At 34.9% G+C, this 19,354-nt stretch overlaps 4 protein-coding genes across 9 annotated transcripts; 3 read left to right on the top strand and 1 right to left on the bottom strand.

Annotated features, from left to right (window-relative positions):
• The first annotated feature begins 1,603 nt into the window (after positions 1–1,603).
• Positions 1,604–2,888, top strand: LOC111005735 (short chain aldehyde dehydrogenase 1-like). Its single transcript, XM_022277351.2, has 2 exons — positions 1,604–1,759; positions 1,877–2,888. Exons 1-2 carry the CDS (start codon positions 1,638–1,640, stop codon positions 2,682–2,684), a joined length of 930 nt encoding a protein of 309 aa, XP_022133043.1. The 5' UTR covers positions 1,604–1,637; the 3' UTR covers positions 2,685–2,888.
• Positions 2,889–8,451: 5,563 nt separating this feature from the next.
• Positions 8,452–13,495, bottom strand: LOC111005644 (Pentatricopeptide repeat (PPR-like) superfamily protein). 3 transcript variants are annotated; one of them, XM_088121603.1, is made up of 4 exons: positions 11,524–13,495; positions 10,623–10,878; positions 9,736–10,120; positions 8,452–9,055 (listed from the first exon to the last, which is right to left on the bottom strand). In XM_088121603.1, exon 1 carries the CDS (start codon positions 13,361–13,363, stop codon positions 11,642–11,644), a length of 1,722 nt encoding a protein of 573 aa, XP_087977729.1. In that variant the 5' UTR covers positions 13,364–13,495; the 3' UTR covers positions 8,452–9,055; positions 9,736–10,120; positions 10,623–10,878; positions 11,524–11,641. The 3 variants fall into 3 exon arrangements, with proteins under 3 accessions (XP_087977729.1, XP_087977734.1, XP_022132921.1); XM_088121608.1 differs by having other exon boundaries at positions 8,452–9,052; XM_022277229.2 differs by lacking the exons at positions 8,452–9,055; positions 9,736–10,120 and adding an exon at positions 10,509–10,535.
• Positions 8,638–10,971, top strand: LOC111005645 (IAA-amino acid hydrolase ILR1-like 3). The gene is made up of 5 exons (XM_022277230.2): positions 8,638–9,030; positions 9,541–9,666; positions 9,767–10,078; positions 10,291–10,419; positions 10,499–10,971. Exons 1-5 carry the CDS (start codon positions 8,638–8,640, stop codon positions 10,862–10,864), a joined length of 1,326 nt encoding a protein of 441 aa, XP_022132922.1. The 3' UTR covers positions 10,865–10,971.
• An 863-nt stretch (positions 13,496–14,358) lies between the features above and the next one.
• Positions 14,359–17,451, top strand: LOC111005249 (bric-a-brac protein). 4 transcript variants are annotated; one of them, XR_015790243.1, is made up of 4 exons: positions 14,359–14,501; positions 14,938–15,296; positions 15,536–15,660; positions 16,988–17,451. XR_015790243.1 is itself a non-coding variant. In XM_022276683.2 (2 exons), the coding sequence occupies exon 2, from the start codon at positions 14,993–14,995 to the stop codon at positions 15,179–15,181; it is 189 nt and encodes a 62-aa protein (XP_022132375.1). In that variant the 5' UTR covers positions 14,359–14,501; positions 14,938–14,992; the 3' UTR covers positions 15,182–15,405. The 4 variants fall into 4 exon arrangements, 1 of the variants encoding a protein (XP_022132375.1); XR_015790238.1 differs by having other exon boundaries at positions 14,360–14,501; positions 15,484–15,660; XR_015790250.1 differs by lacking the exon at positions 15,536–15,660.
• The last annotated feature ends 1,903 nt before the right edge of the window (positions 17,452–19,354 follow it).

The raw sequence follows: 19,354 nt of genomic DNA, 5'->3' as shown, positions 1-19,354 counted from the left end.
TGAAAGCATGACAAACACACTTAAAATACTTTGAAAAACTTCAATTATTAATTATCCTGTTGTGATCTTGGGTACCATCCAGCACAAGAATTTTAGGGTGTTATCCAAATGTAAAGAACCTAATTATGATAACTACAACGAACATAAATCTTACTCACCAACCTATACAACGAGTAAATACTCGAATATCGGAAAAGCAGAATATCACCCACGTAAAAATAAGAGGAGAGACGAAAACATCTCATTCTCAAATTTATTAGTTAGAATCTTTCTTATGTTTTTTGGTTTCAGTCTCCCAATAGAAAAATGTTTCTCAAATCATATTCCACAACCATATTTATCACTTATAAATATTTCACTTGGCTCACTTTTATTTTCATCAAGTTAGAAATTGTTACGATATCTTTAACTATTTCAAATAAAAAAACTCACTATATTTTTTTAGATCGATAATATTTTATCACATTAGGCATTAATTTTGATATACTAAATCAAAATCCACTCTTTAGTAGAATATATATTCTAAAACACATTTCTTAAAATACTTTAAAAAAACAGTCACCCACTACAATTTTATGTTATTTTAAATCTCTACGTCTAATACCATTATTTTCATTTTTGTTTTTTAAATTCAAGAACAAGATTGGATGTACTAAAAATAATGCAATAAAATAGGCAACCAAGAATTTTACATTAATTTGTTCCTTCTCTATTAGACAGTCATGGAATGGATATGCTTCTTTGAACATTAATTTCAACATATTCTCATAAATTTGACTCTTCCCCACCAAGTTTCCGCACTAAAAAAAAACACATGCCCAACTTGCTCTCTTGTCAAAGGGCATTTATTTTGATAAATGATTGATTGGGTAGTAGTTGAATTTTTAAAGATCTAGCTTTTAATTTCAAAGGAGATTAGGTTTAAATTTAAAATGCACCACATAGAAGTATTTCAAAGAGATACTCGAGAATCCACGTTCTTTATATAAATTTGTTTCTAGGAATTAAGAGTGCATTTTAGCTGGTGATCAAAAAATATAAATCTATAAACAAGGGATTATATTATTTATTTTCAGTGTTTTCAAATATGTGTTTTTACGGTAGATTTGAAAATTGAATATCAATTTAAACTATTGCTCAAGTGTGTCTAGCCATTTGTAAGTTAGTATGTAGCAGTTAGGTTTTAAACGTCGATGTCAATAAAAATGTCAATGTCTCAATTTCATGAAGATGTTGATGGAAATATTGATAAAATGTTGATAACAATATAAGATGTTGATGGAAACGTGGTAAAAATAAAAAATTTGTAAAAAACTATTTAAAGAAATTAATATTAATATTATATTTATATTAGTGAGATTTTGTTGAAATTTTGAATATTTTCTTGATTTTTTTTTGATATTATCAAAATGTCGATTTACTCCTAGTATATCAAAGATAGAGGGAAATGTCGATAGAAATGGATAGATATTTAATACCATGGTTACAACTATATATATATATATATTTTAAATAATTGAATGGATATTTTATTTTGAAAAAAAAAATTATTATAATTCTCAATTCTCATGCAGTACCAATAAAGAAGGAAACTTATAAATTATAATATTATATAATTACATAGAAAAGACAAAAGGATGCAGAATGCTCTGTTCATCTATAAATACGCATCGACGAATCCAGAAAGTCCACAGATTCCGATTCAAATCGCGAGAAAAAATTTGTTCAGAGATATGGACGAATCGTCGTCTGCTAAAAGGTGAGTTCTGTTCAATCCTTTCAATTTCCTTCCACAATATTCGGAAACAAAAACGAAAATCGAAGCTCTGTTTCAGTGTTGCAAAATTCTCGATGAACGCTGCTTCTAATTTTGCAGGTTGGAAGGTAAAGTGGCCATAATTACCGGCGGCGCTAGTGGATTCGGGGAGAGCACCGCCAGATTATTCGTCCGGCACGGCGCCAAGGTGATCGTCGCCGACGTCCAAGATGAGCTCGGCCGGTCACTCTGTCAAGAACTCGGCCCGGAGAAAACCGTTTCGTATGTCCACTGCGATGTGACGAGCGATTCCGATGTGAAGAACGCCGTCGACGTCGCGGTGGCCAAGTACGGGAAGCTGGACATAATGTACAACAACGCCGGAATCACCGGCGAAATGGATCCGACGATTTTAGGAACAGAGGGGGAGAATTTCAAGAAGGTTTTCGAGGTGAATGTTTACGGCGGATTTTTAGGGGCGAAACACGCGGCTAGGGTTATGATTCCGAAGAGGAGAGGCGTGATTCTGTTCACGGCGAGTGTTGCGTCGGTGAATAGCGGGGAATCGCCGCACGCGTACGCGATGTCGAAGAACGCGGTGGTGGGATTGATGAGGAATTTGTGCGTCGAATTGGGGGAATTTGGGATTAGGGTTAATTCGGTATCTCCGGGCGCCATTGCGACGCCGTTACTGAGAAATGCGTTGGGATTCACGGAGGAGGCGTTGGAGGAGGTGATCCGGTCGACGGCGATCTTGAAAGGGGCGGTGCCGACGGCGGAGGATGTGGCGGAGGCGGCGCTCTACTTGTGTAGCGACGAATCCAGGGTCATAAGCGGGCATAATCTTGTGGTGGACGGAGGGTACAGCACCGCCAACCTCTCCTTCTCCGCCGCTGTTATCAGAAAACTTTCATCCAACGGTTATTAAAGCCCTGATCACTTTTTATTTTTGGAGTTCGAGAAATGGAAATTCACATTGAAACTATGCTAAAAGTAAAGAGTAAATCATGCATTCGAGGAGGAGTTATTTGAATGTTTGGAACAATGCAATTCTATATAATTTGAATATAAGAGAGAATTATTTGTCAAAAAAGAAAAAAAATTAGAGAATTAAAAATAAGTATTTATTGCATTCCACCGCTATACAAGCTTTGCCTTCCCTTTTGATTCGATATCCGAGTTGAGCTAGTCTCACTTTGAATTTGATTAATTGTCTGCTTTCTAAGTCTATGTTATTTTTTAGCCTAAAGAAGAAAATATGTTTGCATACTTTTAGTATTTTATGGAGAGGTCGATAATAGCCATTATTTCACGTCCATAGTCGAAATTGGAAGAGAAATTGGAAGACAATAGGATAAGATTTACATTGAGCAATTTTTCTGGGAGTCTAAGAAAAAAGGAATCTACTATTTTCACCCACAAATAAGTGTAAGAAATGATTTTTGTAGGTTATTTTTGTTCAATATTTATTACATGTTAAATTACTTGTTCGAAAATCATCAAATTTCATTTTATCCTATCTCTCTAAACATAGAATTTTTTTCTCTCTCTCAAATTTTAGCAAAACATAAGATCAAAAGCAATTATCAAACATGTTTGATAATCTATTTGAGAAATAGGCATGAATGACCTCTTTTAGAGCCAATAGTTTTTCCCCAACTTTTCAAAATATAAGTTTTTTATCATTTTGTCGATGTCATATTTGATGTGAAATGATTTATTTTATCTTTATTCAAATCACACTTTCTTCCTCTCTCTCATTCCTCTCTTTCCTATAATTATTATTTTCTTTTTGTTTCTCTCCCTCTTCCCTCCCTCTCTCTTTTTCAAAATCACTTCCTCAAATCCTCTTCTTCCCAAAATTCTAGTTTTGTAGGTGATGAGCGACAGTCCTTGTGGCGGTTCTATGTAGTGGCGTCTTCACCAACAACCAACATGCTCAAAATCTATGAGTTCCCTCCACGAATGGACCTAGCAAATCCACGCTTATATCCATCTCGCTCAAATCTGCTCTTAACTGTTGTGGATGAGAGAGAAAATTTCTTACCTTGATTTTTCTTTAATCAAGGTAAGATATAGAGGGTAAGAGAACAAGAGAAAGTGGGAGAGCGGAGAGCAAGAGCGAGAAACATGGAGAAAAAGTGTTGTATTATATGACTAATCTCGCTCTAGGTGATATCTCCACTCTTGCTCTAGGTGATACCACTAAAAATTGATTTTTTTATTTTCCAAAGAATGAGAATAAATTTATTGGAGGGGAAAATGATGTCTTTTCGCGTTCTTGCTGACATAAGCAAATAGATAGAAAACTTGTTTTTTGAAAAGTTGCACAAAAATTGGGGTCACTTCTGTCGTTTTCCTTTTTTTTTCTATAAAAAAACAAAAAACGATTATCAAACATGTATGATTTTTGTTTTAAAAAAATAAAAATGATTATCGAATGGGGCCTAAATTCTTAAAAATCTAATAAACCACTAGACTATATAAAAAGTATCTAATAAATCGTGTACCCCTACCTTGTGTTGTATTCTTGTCTTACCACTAATCTATTATCTTGCATTCAAGCTATACAACAAGTTTTCCAAAATGTTTTCAAATGTTTTCTAAAACCTGACTATCCGATTTCTTGTTAGCTGACTTGCTCGTGGGCAGAAGCAAGTGACGCACAATCGCTTTTTGAGTCCTGTTAAAGTGCGATTGTGACCGTCGCTCTAACTTTTAATTTGTGTTTAATAACTCTCTTACTTAGTAGACATTTCTTAAAATTTATGGACTTATTAAATACAAAATTTAAAGGTCATGATACTATTATACACAAAATTAGTAGTGCATCTAATAGGTCCATATGTTAAAAATATATATAAATTAGGTCAGATATAGATTCAAAATTGAAATTAAAACTAAAAAAAAAATTGAAATAACAAACTTACTAGACATAAAATTTAAAATTAATGGACATTTTAGACACATTTAAAGAAAACAAGGTGCACCTTCCTTTTTGGTGGCTCAATCGTAAGAATTCCAAGATTAAGTGTACTTTGCTTGGGGCAATCTTGGGTTGTGTGACCTCACTAGGAAGCATGTGAGTGAAGACAAAGCATGTTGGGAGGACTCGTGTTGGTCTAGTCTACGCTCTTCTAAGTGGCTCAGAGTTTGACGGTGGCGCGGCCAGGTCGTAGGGGAATGCCGGAGCAATGAGGTGCCGAATCCAGATTCTGAATCCTAGGCCTGGGACGTTACAAATAAGCTCAAAGCCGAAGACCTCACAAAGTCTTCATCAAGCTACAAGCCAAAGAACTTGATTAACAAGTCAAAGTCTTCAACAAGCTCAAAGCCAAAGACTTCAAATATCCTTCGACAAACAAGAAGCTGGAGGCATCAACCATTGATTCAAAAACAAGCTCACAAGCCCTTGAATTAAAGTTTACATTTGAGAGAATTAATTAGAGGATTATACATTAGAGATTGTAACACCCACATACATAAATACAAATACAAGTTTATTAATTCGAGTTTTCTCTTATTGAATTTCTCGTCCAATAGTGAGTTTAGCTCAATGGTAATTAGCACATGTCTTTGACCAAAAAGGTATAAGTTTGAATCCACCACCCCTACTTGTTGTACTAAAAAAATTTGTATCAAAAGCACTTTCGATGTTTCCCCTCTGAGTATCCTCGAGATATCTAAGTATTTCAAAGGGTGGAATCCATATCACTTGCGAAAGTAAACTAGTAATTTAATTTAGAATAATTAAATAAATAAATAACCTAACAAGAGATTAATGGTTTCATAATCTTAAGATGAGTTTTTTTTAGTACAACATGTTAGGATAAATATTCGAACTCATGATCTTTTAGTCGGATTTCAGAGATAAATGTTTAAATCAATTGAACTATGTTTAAGTTGACCTTAAAATCAGTTGTTACTTTAAAAAGAATTGGTCGGACTTCAGAGATAAATATTTGAACCCGTTAAACTATGTTTGAGTTGGCCTTAAAATCAGCGGTTGCTTTGGAAAGAATCTTTGGAGTGTCCTTTAGAAAGTAATTAATGAAGAGTTGAGGGGGTTGGTTGAAAATTTTTGATGACATGTAAATAGGGCAGATGATGAGAAGCATCTTTTTCGGTGTCATAATGAAACGGTGAGTTTTAATGCTTCCAATCCAAACACGCTTTTGGAGCTGCCCCTTGCCCGCATTACCCGGAGCTCAAGTTGCCGGTCAACGGATTGAGCTCCGTGCTTTCACCGAAATGCATAAATTCGGCTGCGCCCATTATTAAAACAAAAATCATATTTATAAAATTTCATTTATGATCTTTTTTTTTCTTTTTTAAAATTGATTTTAATAAGTTTATACAGTTTACATTGTTAAATTAAATCTTGATTAAACTAATAAGTGATATGCAATACACTTAACAAAACAATATTTACGACTACGACCGAGACTTTGTTAGAATTAAAAATTATATTAAATTATAAAGATGACATTAAATTTTTTCAAATGAACTAAATAAACACCATATATAAATATTGATACTAAGCCTTAAATTTAACTTTTCTATGTTATTTTTCTCGCTAAATTTTCTTATGTTTGGTTGGCCTTCATTTTCATTAGATAATTAAATTTAATCCAATTTTATAAAGTTAGGTTTAGATTGACATATTTACTATTAACCATACGGATGCACAATGCTTTAACTATTTGAGCCAAATTGACATAAATGAACTTAAGATTATATTGAATAAAAGAATTCTTTTTCTGGTTGACAAGTGTTTGGGGTCTCTTGGTCTTACCAACTTAGAAGTTTCAAGTTCGAAAATTTTCCATTGAATTTAATATAAAAAAACTTTATGTCTCTCAAGTTTGAGTCTTAAGACGGGTGCGAGTACCTTGGATGTAAGCTTCCAGTGGATAAAATATCTTACGGGGAAAAAAGTAGAAATAATTATAAAATATAAGCATTTTCCCATGTGGGAAAATTGTAGAAAGAATTTGATTGGGCGGTGGAAGTGGCGATGGAGAATGATCCAACGGCCGCGGCTTTCTTAATAATTAATTTGAAAGACCGAAACTAATTTGATATTTCAAAAGTCAAATTTGGGCTGCTACCCTAAACCAATGGCTGCTTTTGGCTAGCTTTTAAAATTTATTCTTACACCACTTCTACATTCATAGGAATCTTTTTCCATTTAATTATAAGTTTTGTACTGAACTTTTAAGATTATGTCTGGTATCTTGTTTGCATTTTAAAAAGTTTTGAATAGGTCTCTAAATTTTTAATTTCGTGTCTAATAGATTATTATGTGTTAATTCTATTTGTCTAACTATTATGTCACAAATAATTTCTACTTGTTCAAATCGGTACCACGTAACCTTTAAAAAGTACAGCCAACATGTCAAAGAAAAATATTAAGCTGATAAAATTAACATGGAACCTACGAAAATTTAGGTTCTTTATAGAAATTTTCTATAATATAAGAACCAAATTGATATAACTTATGTTTGAAATTTTTTAAAATAAAGAGGCCTATTATTCACTATCTTGAAAATTCAAAGACCAAACTTGTAATTTCACTATTTTTTATTATCTTCACTTCTATTTTTTTTATTTAGTTCAACAAATATGAAGACGTAGATTTGAACTTTTGACTTTAAGAAAATGTATAGATGTCTTATGTACTAAACTATGTTCATGTTTACTTCTCACTCGAGAATATGATATAAAACCACGTACCATTATTATTTAGTACGACCATGATAAAGATGGGAGATTAGACTCCGACCTAAAAAAAGTAATTGATTCAACGAGTTTAACCCACCATGTGGAAGTTGGTGGTGGGAATAAAGGATGGTTGGGGCATGCACCAACACCAAATGCTTGGACACCAAAAATGTTGGTGATTCAATTATGTTGATATGGTGGGTGAGATTTGGGCTTATTCTCACTCATTACAGCATACCCTAGAACAATAAGTTTATAAATGAGACTTTCAATTTTTGAAAATTCAATGTGTAGGGCCAAAATAGAGAGAGTCATAATGAAATACTAATAAATATAGGTTTGAAGGAGTAAATATATCATAAAGTCAAAGAAATTATACTTATAAATATCATTAGATATGAAGCTAAATTAGAAAATAGGTTTCAACTGCTGTTTTGGTCATGAAATTTTTTTAGATTAGTATATTTGTGTGGGTCTTTAAACTTTAAAAATTTTTATTTTAGTAGCTCAATTGTTTTAAAAAAAATCAATATATTATTTTATCACCAAATATCCACTCAATACTTACTCAGAGGATTGAGCAAAACAAAAGTATGATCAAAATAGTCAAAATTTTCAATTCAAAACTAAAATAGAACAAACACAAAAATTTAAGAACCAAAATAGTAACCATTCTTTTAAGTCCAAAATGAAATAATCATGAAATTCTTAGTGTTAAAAGTTAAAACGGAAGAAATTAACCATAATGACCCACAGCTTATTAAAATCAATCAGAAAACTTATTATAAACTTTTTAAACTACAGGGAAAAAAAATAAACAAACTTGTAACTAAAATATTTTCCACATCCAATTGAAAAGAGAAAAAAAGTGTGCAAAGTTACCGAGGGAAAACTAGGATTTATGTAGGAATAAGACATCGTCCCGTGATTCAACTTTTGGAGAATGGATTCAATCAAGTACGTTTGAAAAGTGAATAAATTTTCTTGAATTGGATAAAAATAGGAAATGGGAATGGACATTATTCTCATATTTACAGTTTCCCACAAGCCCAATTTCGTTGTCAACTACCCTTCATTTCATCGATGCTGACAAAGCACCTATAGCCACTCAAGATTTTCAAATATATAAATATTGAATCACAGAGTTTGTTTTTGAGATGACAGCCGCCATGGACAGCTGCTCCACGTTGTTTTGTTGGATGGTGTTCCTGGGGATGGCCTTGAGCCGATCGGCGGCGGCGGCGGCGCGCGGCGGAGATGGGTCGGAGCTCCACTCACTGACCCGGAACTTATTGGGGTCGGCGAGGGAAGGGGAGTTCATGGAGTGGATAAAGGGAGTTAGGAGGAGAATCCATGAGTATCCGGAGCTGGGATTTGAGGAGTACAGAACGAGTCAACTCGTGAGGTCTGAGCTCGACTCGCTCGGAATCAGTTACCAGTGGCCTGTGGCAGAGACTGGAGTGGTGGCTTCCATTAAAGGGGCGGCTTCGCTTTCTTCTTCCAGACCTGTTTTTGCTCTCAGAGCTGACATGGATGCCCTTCCTTTGCAGGTCCTCTCTTCTTCTGCTGCTTCTTCTATCAGACATGAAGTTAAAAAAAGTCATGCATGGAGATTATTTGCTATATTTTTTCTAAGCTATATAAAGCATGATAAATACAAAGCATGTCTTTCCAATTCCATATTTTGAGTGCAATCCAATTCACTTCAGATAAGGACTAGACTAATTTTACAACCATCTTGTTTTACGTTCTTAAAAAACAAAACAGGATGGTTATATTATAAAACAGTTTGAAAACGAAAACAAAATGATTATCAGGTGGGTCAAATCAATTCTCTCTCTTGCTTCTAAAACTGAAATAATTTTTCATACCAGAAAGGCATATCAAGGTACTCCAACTAAATTTCTGTGTTCTTCTCCTTCCTACAAAATTGAAATTCAACCTTTCTAATTGTTGTTGTCAATGGCGAGGATCACGTCAGGGAATTGAGTACAATGAGTCAGCAGTTTCAGATTCTCCAAGCTTAATATAAAGTTTATTCTCTTCATATAATTTTGAAGGAATTGGTAGAATGGGAATTCAAAAGCAAGGTAGAAGGTAAAATGCATGCCTGTGGCCATGATTCACATGTTGCTATGCTATTAGGAGCAGCAAGGTTACTACAGAGTAAAAGAGACAAACTTAAGGTAAACATTTTCGGACTTTATAATTGTAAATCTGTTTGTTTGATTCAGTTAATTGGGAAGGAGACTGACCAGGATTGTCTGAATATGTTGTTATTTGAAGGGAACTGTGAAGCTAGTTTTCCAGCCTGGAGAAGAGTGTAATGGAGCTTATAAAATGCTAAAAGATGAAGCTCTTGATGGTATAGATGGAATCTTTGCATTGCATGTTCTGCCCTCCTTACCAACCGGTGTCATAGCCTCTAGGCCCGGTCCGGTATGTGCTGGAGCTGGACACTTTTCAGCCTTGATCCGAGGAAAGGGTGGACATGCTGCAATCCCACATATGACGAAGGACCCAGTTCTGGCAACAGCTTTCATAATTCAGGCTCTTCAACAAATTGTATCCCGTGAGACAGATCCTCTTGAGGCAGGAGTAAGTTTCGCGCCCTCTAAATGATCTCCATAGTGTTATATACTATAAGAACAGAATAACATCAGATAAATTATTAACTACTCAAAAAGATTCAACATCTAGTCCAAACAACAGCTCAAAATGGTCATCGGTTCACTTGTTGAACTGGAGGGTGATGCATAGCCAAGCAACTCATAAACATGATCGTAGTTGACTAATACTCAGCAATGTAGGTGGTGACAATTGCATTTGTGGAGGGAGGGCAGGCAGAAAACATAGTTCCCGAGACCGTGAAAGTCGGGGGAACTTTTAGGAGCTTGTCTCCTGAGGGTTTCTCTTACCTTAAGGAAAGGATCAGAGAGGTATGGCATACAGTTGATGAACTTAACAAATTTCCTTATTACTTTTGAAACTGGGCAGAACTTAATTCCTCCTGAACAGGTCATCAATACACAAGCAGCAGTGCACCATTGTCATGCTGCAGTGAAGTTTATGGAGGATACACCAGTAATGGTTAACAATGTAGCATTATTTGAACATGCAAATATGGTAGGAAATAGCTTACTTGGAGAGTCCAATGTGCAACTCCTTCCATGGACCATGGGAGCTGAAGATTTTGGTTTCTTCTCCCAGAGGATTGCAGCTACCATATTTGGGATTGGGGTAAGGAATGATACTCTGAGATCAAACCGGCCATTGCACTCACCACACTTTGTCCTTGATGAGGAAGCCCTTCCCATAGGAGCAGCACTTCATGCTGCTGTGGCCATGTCATACTTGGAACATAATTCAGTTTTCAGTGATTAACTTCAATTTCGGTTCTGTAAGAAAAATAATATTTGAGGAACAAAGCATGCCAAAAGTAAGATGCACATATTTCACAAATTAATAAATAGAATTGCACTTCATTACTACCCCTGAAAATTTAGAGAGCTCTTACAAGGAGAGGACATTTTCTCTGTAACATGCTTTGCAGCAACCAAAACATAAAACTGAACACAATGAAGAAATCTTAAGCACCCTGTTTTTTGGGCTTTCCACACATCTAAGGTTGTTTTAAAAAAAAAAACAAAGAAATCATAGAAAGGGGTCGGTTCGAAAATATTTCAAGATTTGAGGCAAATAATTTCTTAGACAGACAATGTATAGTCTAGAGAGAGGATTTTTAATTAACAGTTTCTTGGTAAAGTGCACGATTATCCAAAATCGTCTCTCCATTTATTTTTGGTGGGTACTTTGAGCAAAAATAACATTCTTTTATCGATTCTTGTGAAATTTCCATTACCCTTTACCATATTTTTAAAAAGTGCATTAAAAATAACCAAAATCCATCCCACTTTTCCTGGCAGCATATTTCACCACATACGACTAAAACGACCAAAAATATTTCCTAAAAATTGAAGAGTATTTCACCACTAAAAACCAAAAGTGCCAAAAGTGTGGCAAAGACAGTAAGGTGAGTTAACCTTATCACTGCTGAATTCCAGTATAGAAATAATAGTCTAAAGAATCAAGATGTTGAACCGAGTGAGATCAATGCTGGAGCAGATAAAGTTGCCGATACCATATACAGAACGCCATGAATTAAATCCAACTGCAACCAGGTATTTTTCTAACCCCTCTCTCATTCATTTGGTTTCTTACGACAGACACATCCAACCACCTTTCTGCTGCAGCATAGATATTTGATAACAGCACATAGTTGCCAGCATTTTGAGGCTCAAGCTCAATAAGTCGAGAAGCGACCACTTCTGCAAGCTCAGAATTGCAATATAATTTGCAGGCCCCTAGCAGTGCACCCCATGCACCAGCATGGGATTGAACAGGCACGGATTTTATAAGCTCGTAAGCTGCTTTTAGTCTCCCAGATCGACTAAGAAGATCAACAATACATGCATAGTGATCAGGAGAGGGAATCATGGAGTATTTACTCCTCATGAATTCAAAGTAATGCCAACCTTCATCCACGAACCCAGCACGGCTACAAGCTGTCAAGATGACTGTGAAGGCTACTTCATCGGGAGTTAGACCTTCATCCAGCATCCTCTCGAAGAGTGACACAGCTTGATCCCCACGCCCGTGGATCGACAACCCTTGCATTATAGAACAATAGGAAATTAGATCTCTTTTAGGCATTTCATCAAACAGATTCATGGCTCTCTCCATGTTTCCACACTTGGCGTTCATGTCTATAAGAGCTGCCCTAACGTGAGCTCCACGAAGATCAATCAATAACTTGGTAGCATATGAATCAACCCATTTAGCTAAATCCAAATTACCCACTTGGGAACAAGCTGACATCAAGCTTGCCAATACAAACTCATCAGGTTTCACATTCCTTAAACCCATTTCGAGAAATGTCTCGACTGCCTCATTTGGATGTCCATTTTGTGTATACCCAGATATCAAAGCCGACCATGCGACGATATCTCTCTCAGGAGCTTGTTGAAATAATTTCCTGGCAGAAACCATGTCGCCGGCTTTAGCATACCCATCGATCATTGTTGTGAAAGATACAACATTCTTTTCTGGCATTTCATCGAATACCTTCTCAGCGCTCTTTAGATCACCCATTTTCATGCACCCTCCTATGAGTGCATTCCACGACGCCACATTTCTCTCCGGCATCGAATCGAAAAGCTTCTTTGCCTCCACCAAATTCCCAATATTCGAATACCCAACAATCATAGCCGTCCAAGAAACCACATTCTTCTGCGACATCCCATCAAACACCTTACGAGCACAGTCGACTAACCCACCCTTCCCATACACGTTCACTAAACTCGTCGTCACATATAAATCCCCATCAACCCCACATCTCAAGATGGATCCGTGAAGGACCATCCCTTCAATCACCTTCCCCTCACTCGCGCACGCCTTGAGAAGCGAAGGGAACGTATACCGATCAGGAACGCCGTCCTCCCTTTTCATACGCACAAATAGCGAAATCGTATCAACAAAATGCAACTTCTTACAGTATCCACGGACAAGAGAGTTCCAAAGAAAGGTACTGGGTGAGACAACACGATCAAAGACGGATGTGGAATAGAAGATGTTGGCAAATGAATTGGACGATGAAATGAATTGGGTCACGAGGAAATGATCTTGCTCGAGTCCTTTCTGGACGATACGGGCATGGACTTGCTTGAGGTCAATGGGGGTCTTGCAGAACTTGAGGAGATCGGAAATTGCGTAGAGAGAAGCATTGGAATTTGGCTTGGTGGTGCGGCCGTGGCTAGTAGCGATACAGAAGCAAGAGAATCGGCGGATATATGGCGGCATGGCCGCACTGGCAAGTGCTTGCATGCCATATGAACTCCAAATCCTCCTCTTATCAGCCGCAGGTTCACGGGGATTAGCCTCAAAATTTTACCATGTATTAGTTTTCCATTTTAAAAACTTTTGTTTTAGACTTTTACTCCTAAATTTGAACGTTTAAATTATAAATTTAATTCACAATTCTTTTGAATACAGTATATAGGGATGGTCCTTCCAGTAGATATATGTCAGTTAAGTTAGGTTAATTCACAAATATTTTTTGCTTGCATCTATTTATTTAATTTAAAAACTTTAACAAAGTCCCTAAGTTGGAGTGCAATTCCATCAAACCCAAACAATGATCCCTGCATATATATGAATATGTGGACAGTGTGGATACTCCAGGTATAGGACATAAAGGCCAAAGGATTGTCCGTCGACTCCCAGATAATAAAAAAAAACTCCTTAAATATGAGTATGGTTGAACTAATAAAGACATTATAATATTTTTTTAATGGTTGGAAGTTCGAAGTCTTACTGGTTCACCCACATTATTGAACTAAAAAAAAATTATACTTCCTATATCAGGGATAAAACTAAGATTTTTTATTTTTTGTTTTTATATCCATGAGTATTCGGGTCTAGTTTATACACACATCGACTAGTCTCACAAGACAATTGTCTAATCCTTTTACATTTGGTTGCCAAAAGACTCCTACAATATTAAATCTTAGACAGAAGATTAAACCAAGATTTAAATATGTCCATATGCATAGAAATGTTGATATCTTAATTTCATGAAAATATCAATATCAACGGATAATTTTGAAAAATTATTAAAAAAATTGTAACAAATATTTATATTTTCAATAACACTCCCTACTTATTTGAATAAGCTAAAAAGATATTTATATACTAGTCATACGATGTTGCATCGACTCAACCCGACCCGAATGACACCTTTATATATATTATATTTTTTAGATTATAAATATATAATAATTCTTTTTATCTTTAATCATTCCTAACCCTTCATGGTAGGTTAGGATTTTCTGCCTTTTCATTTAGAATCTCACACTCTCTCAACTCTTTCTCTCCATTTTTGTCTCTCACTCAAGCTTCCCATCGCCGCTTGCCTTTGCGGCTCCATCGCCATCGCCAGTGCAGCAGCAGCTTCAGCCTTCAGGTCAGCACTTCATTCCTTCTTTTGCTTTATATTTCTACAGCCCTTCATAGTACAGGAGGAAAATAAAGCCAATAAACGAACCCTTGCCCAAAAGTCACGTGCTGTTTTAATCTTTATAATTAGACAAAGTTAAAAGAGAATCAGTTCATAATTCCTAGACATTTTAAAGGCACATGTTTTATTCATCAAGGAGAGGTGCCAATTTGGATTCTTCCTTAAAAGCAAATGCCAAAGCTAAATAAATAAATATATAAATAAAAAAAAAAGGGTAACGATGCGTCGATTCAATCTAATTCAATTCAAAATTTTCGAGTTGGATTGGATTGGTCAGTTCGAGTTTGCCCAAACCCGACCCAACCATTCGCAATATAGAGATGAAAATATTGAAATTTAATACTGTGGTAAAAGTTAAAACACCCCTATTTTCGATTTGCAGTCGGGCGGCGTTACATTTCCAATAAGAAACAGAAAATAGGGCGCGAGAGTAGAAGATGGGGCTGTGGCTGGACCCTCTTCCGCGCGGGCAGCTAGCAACTAGCGCTTGCTTCTTCGTCGCCGGTGTCTCGTTCTTCGCCGTCGGAGCTTACTTCTCCTATCTCAACATCGCCCCTCAGCAAGCCCGAACCAAGGCTCGCGACGACTTTGTCAAGGAACGCTTGAGAAAGCGTCACCACGATTGATTAACGTCGCTCCATTTCTTCCGATCAGCATCCTCCTCATGTTTTTATGTTCAATTTCATTCTCAGGCATCGATAATATCTGTGGATTATAATTGAAATTGCCTCTTATTATGAGGTGAGCTTTGATGTTGAGTTGTTCCTCTGATTCTTTAACTATTTGGCTTATGTGTTTACATTTTGAGTTGTTTTCAAGACCATTTCTGTTTTACAGTGCCATTTCTGAACTTTCTTTGTCCATTTAGATCATCTACGTTTCTCTGTTTTTAGAATGTGCCTATTCATTTAATTGTTTAAGAACACAGTCTCACTGCCTCAAAATCCGTGGCTGTATGTGTTCAACGATCAATTTGAAAGACCTCACGGTCTTAGCAATCCAATTTCGTACAGCTAAGATTCTCTGATTCCCCCCCTCTTCAAGAACGGAAGGATGAAATTGTGGAGTGGCTTTGATTTCCTGGCTCTTCAATTTCCATCGCCAGGTACGGATTCTTTAGGTGTTATCGAGGTGATAAACTTTATCTTCCTTCCCTTGATGATATATCCTTGTGTTAGTTCCTCATAAACTGTCCAATTCGCCATGTAAGGAAGCGAATCTGGTGTCCAGTCGAAACACATTTCATTGCAATCAAACTAGTGAGACAAGAACAGTTTCTATAGCCCCTGTGAGAGTCTCATTAAGGTCTAGATTAGCCTTTTGAACTAATTGAGCTTTAAGTTTTTGAATGGAATCGTTTCTTTGTATTTAGTCTTGTAAATCCGTTTTAAGCCAATTTCATCTTAGAGGCTGATCTTGAAACCCCCATTTTATTTCTTTTAATGTCGCTAATTTATTCATCTATAGCTTCAAATTCCAACTGCTTTCTACATCTTCAAATTTATTTGGTAACATAACTACAAATTCAAAATTTACTTAGACACTTAGGGTGATGATTCGGTAACCTCTGTTGGCATTAAAGGGAGGTTGAGGTTGAGACGAGTATGAAAAGAAAAGGGAAAAAAATTAGAAGAAAGAGCCGTCACCATTATATTAGTTGAAGCAATTATTATTAAAGCAATCATTGAGTAATTCGAGTTTAGACATCACAAATTAGCAGGGGGTGAACTACAAGAGTCTAAGCTTTTTCCATGGATTCGTGGAAGTAATTGTCCTAGAAGAAGGAATAACTTTGGCTGTATATACTATTATTTGACACGAGTAGAGAACACCTTGACATAAGGCTTCAAGAATCCATTAGTGGCCAACTGAGTCGTTTGTTTGGTCATAAACCAATATGAGCAGAAGAATAATAAAGTAGGAAAGACTAAATATATAAGTCAAAGAATAGTGAAGTAGGGAAGACTAAACACGCAAATGAAGTTTTAAATGGAGTGAAATTTGTTTCTAGTTGAGATTGTAGGCATTATTTGAGGTTGTGTACTATTTCTTTTGATTTTGATATTCTAACTTTTTGATGCTTATTTGTTTAGTAACTCTTGTTTCTTTGCTATTATCAAATTTAGCTAGCATTTAGAAGTTCTATGACCATAATTTATGGTTCTATTCCAAACCACCAACGAAACCATGAGATAAGTTTACTGCTTTAGATTTTTTCTTTTTGTAGCTTCATGGTGGTGTTCAAATCATCAGAATTCTTTTGTAATTAGTCTCTTGTTGATTATGTTAGATTGGAAGACTCTTATGTTGTGAGTAGCTCGATTCTGGGAGGGGGCCTTCCCGTCCCTCGGGCCGTAGGATGTGAATGTACATACATCTTTCTGTTTCTTATAAAAAAATAAAGTAATTTATGGTTTCATTCATTCTTATAGGTCAATAAAAAATTGTGTTGGAGAACAAAAGTATGAACTTTGGAGATGGAATGGAAGGGACAAAAATATAGAGGTTAGCACGGCAGTGTCAAAGTGCTTAGGTGCCAAAGAAGTTGGTGTTTAGGGATTATGAACGTTTTGCCCGCGCCGAGGCGCTGGAACTTAACACTACGTGATCTAATGATGTATTTAGTTGATTTTGAGGGGTCTTGGACAGAGGAGATAGCAACAGTTGGAGACGACTTCTTGGACCATATGCTTCAACTTTCTTCGTTATTTTTTTCTTTCTTTTGTTTTATTTTGATGTTTTTTTTGAATTACTAGTTTCATTTTTTTAAAAGAAATTATTATTATAATTATGTGGTAGATTTTTCTTCTAGTTCTATGATGTATAGCTTCTTACACAAACTTTTTTGTATTATTTTATTTTTCATTAATGAATGTCTCTTCTTTTTGTTGAGCTATCCAAATTTGAACTTAATACTACTAATACAATTATTAATAACATCATTTTGGATCCTACTTGAGTTCAAGAGGAAAATTAGGTTAACCTACTTTTAATATTTAGCCGTAGGATATACAGATGTTTAAGAATGGTTAAAAAAACATTTGATCTATATACTTTTACTAAACTAACAATTTAGTTCCTGAATTTTAGATTGTAATAATTTAGTCGCTGTAGTTTAAAATTTGTAACAATTTAGTCCTTATTATAGCAAAATTTATTAAAATTAAGTGTTAAATTTTATCATATAACAATTTAATCTTTTTCATTTATAAAGATATTTGGTCCATCTTTAGTTTATCAATTTATATATAAGTTCTTGAATTTTAGATTGTAATGATTTAGTCCTTTAAAATTTGTAACAATTTATTATCTATTATAACAAAATTTATTAAAATTAAGTGTTAATTTTATCATATAACAATTTAATCTTTTTCATTTATAAGCATATTTGGTTCCTCTTTAGTTTATCAATCTATATAATATAAGAAACTTAACAAAAAAAAGTTTCACGATAACGACTAAATTATAACCAACTTTAAATTACACGGACTAAATTGTTACATATTAAAGTTCAAGGGTTAAGTTGCTATCAATTTCGTACATGGACTAAATCGTTACAAACTAAAGTTCAGGGACTAAATTGCTATTTTAGCGAAAGTAGAGAGACGAAAAGTGTTTTTTTTTTCTTTTTTGTTTAATGCTTTTTGATATGTTCTAAGTTATAAAGATGTAAGAAACTTGTCATTTTAATTTGTTTTGCTAAAGAAAGATGAGTGCATAAAATTGAAGAAATTTGTTGTCCACAATCAAGGATAATAGAATTTATTAATTAAAATGAAGAAACTTTAGAAGGATTAGTGGAATCAAAATTTCAAGTTTGAATTTGAATTTAATTTTTTTAGTTCACTCACAGTTTTGTTATTTAATTAAATAGGTTGAGTTTCAGTTATTTTGACGTTTCTTACTAAATTAATCGGCCATGCATGGAATAATATTACTTACAATTATATTATTTGTATCGATTCATCATACATTCTGAAAACCGTTACCAGTAATCTACTTTTTGAAAAACCGTTGTCAAATATCGTAGCTGGTCAAGCTATTTCTTGTGTTTGAAATATTTTTTATATTTAAAATTTTGGAAACTTATTTTTAACTTTTTTTTACTTTTGGAAACTTGAAAACAAGGAATTTAGTAAAAAAAATGAAGTTTTATTCTAGGTTATTTTCGGTGTTTTCAAATATATGTTTGGTAATAGATTTTGAAAATTGAATATTAATTTGGAAAGACATTCGGTATTTGCAAACTAGTGGTAATTACTAATTAAATATTTAGTAAACACTTATTAAAACCAATCTATCAAATATATATTCACTCGTCATGTCACCGCACTTGTTCGGATCGTCGTGTGGTGATGAAGGTTGACAAGCATGATCGACCAGAATGTGAGTCTCAGGAAGGATTTTGCAGTTCCATGGTTGCATATTTAGACGAGCACATATTGTGACTGAGTCGTCCAGTACCTGGGATCGTAAGTCCCAAGTTTATATATGAAGAGCAGGTCGAATGAGATTGGTGTTGTCTCTTCTTTCTTTTTTCTGAATAATACTAATCGAGAGAGTCTCATTGGTAAGTGTTACAAGATCTCATACATTTGAACTCATGGTTATGGAACCAAATCCTTTAGATGAAACATTTACGTACTTATCTAATTCTTTTTCTTTTTTACAATTTCTTCAAAGCTGTAAAATTTTTATCGGTGATAATCACAAAAATAGGTTCGACTCGTAAATATATCTAAATATTGTTGAAACAATTTCATAGAAGGGAAAGTGATTTAGAGTTACATTACAAATAG

This window comes from Momordica charantia (genome assembly GCF_013281855.1).
Source record: "Momordica charantia cultivar OHB3-1 chromosome 1 unlocalized genomic scaffold, Mcharantia_2.0 BLBB01000001.1, whole genome shotgun sequence".
In the NCBI taxonomy this organism is placed as follows: Eukaryota; Viridiplantae; Streptophyta; class Magnoliopsida; order Cucurbitales; family Cucurbitaceae; genus Momordica; species Momordica charantia.
The sequence above is the reverse complement of the archived record's forward strand: the minus strand, read 5'-3'. Positions and strand labels throughout refer to the sequence as shown.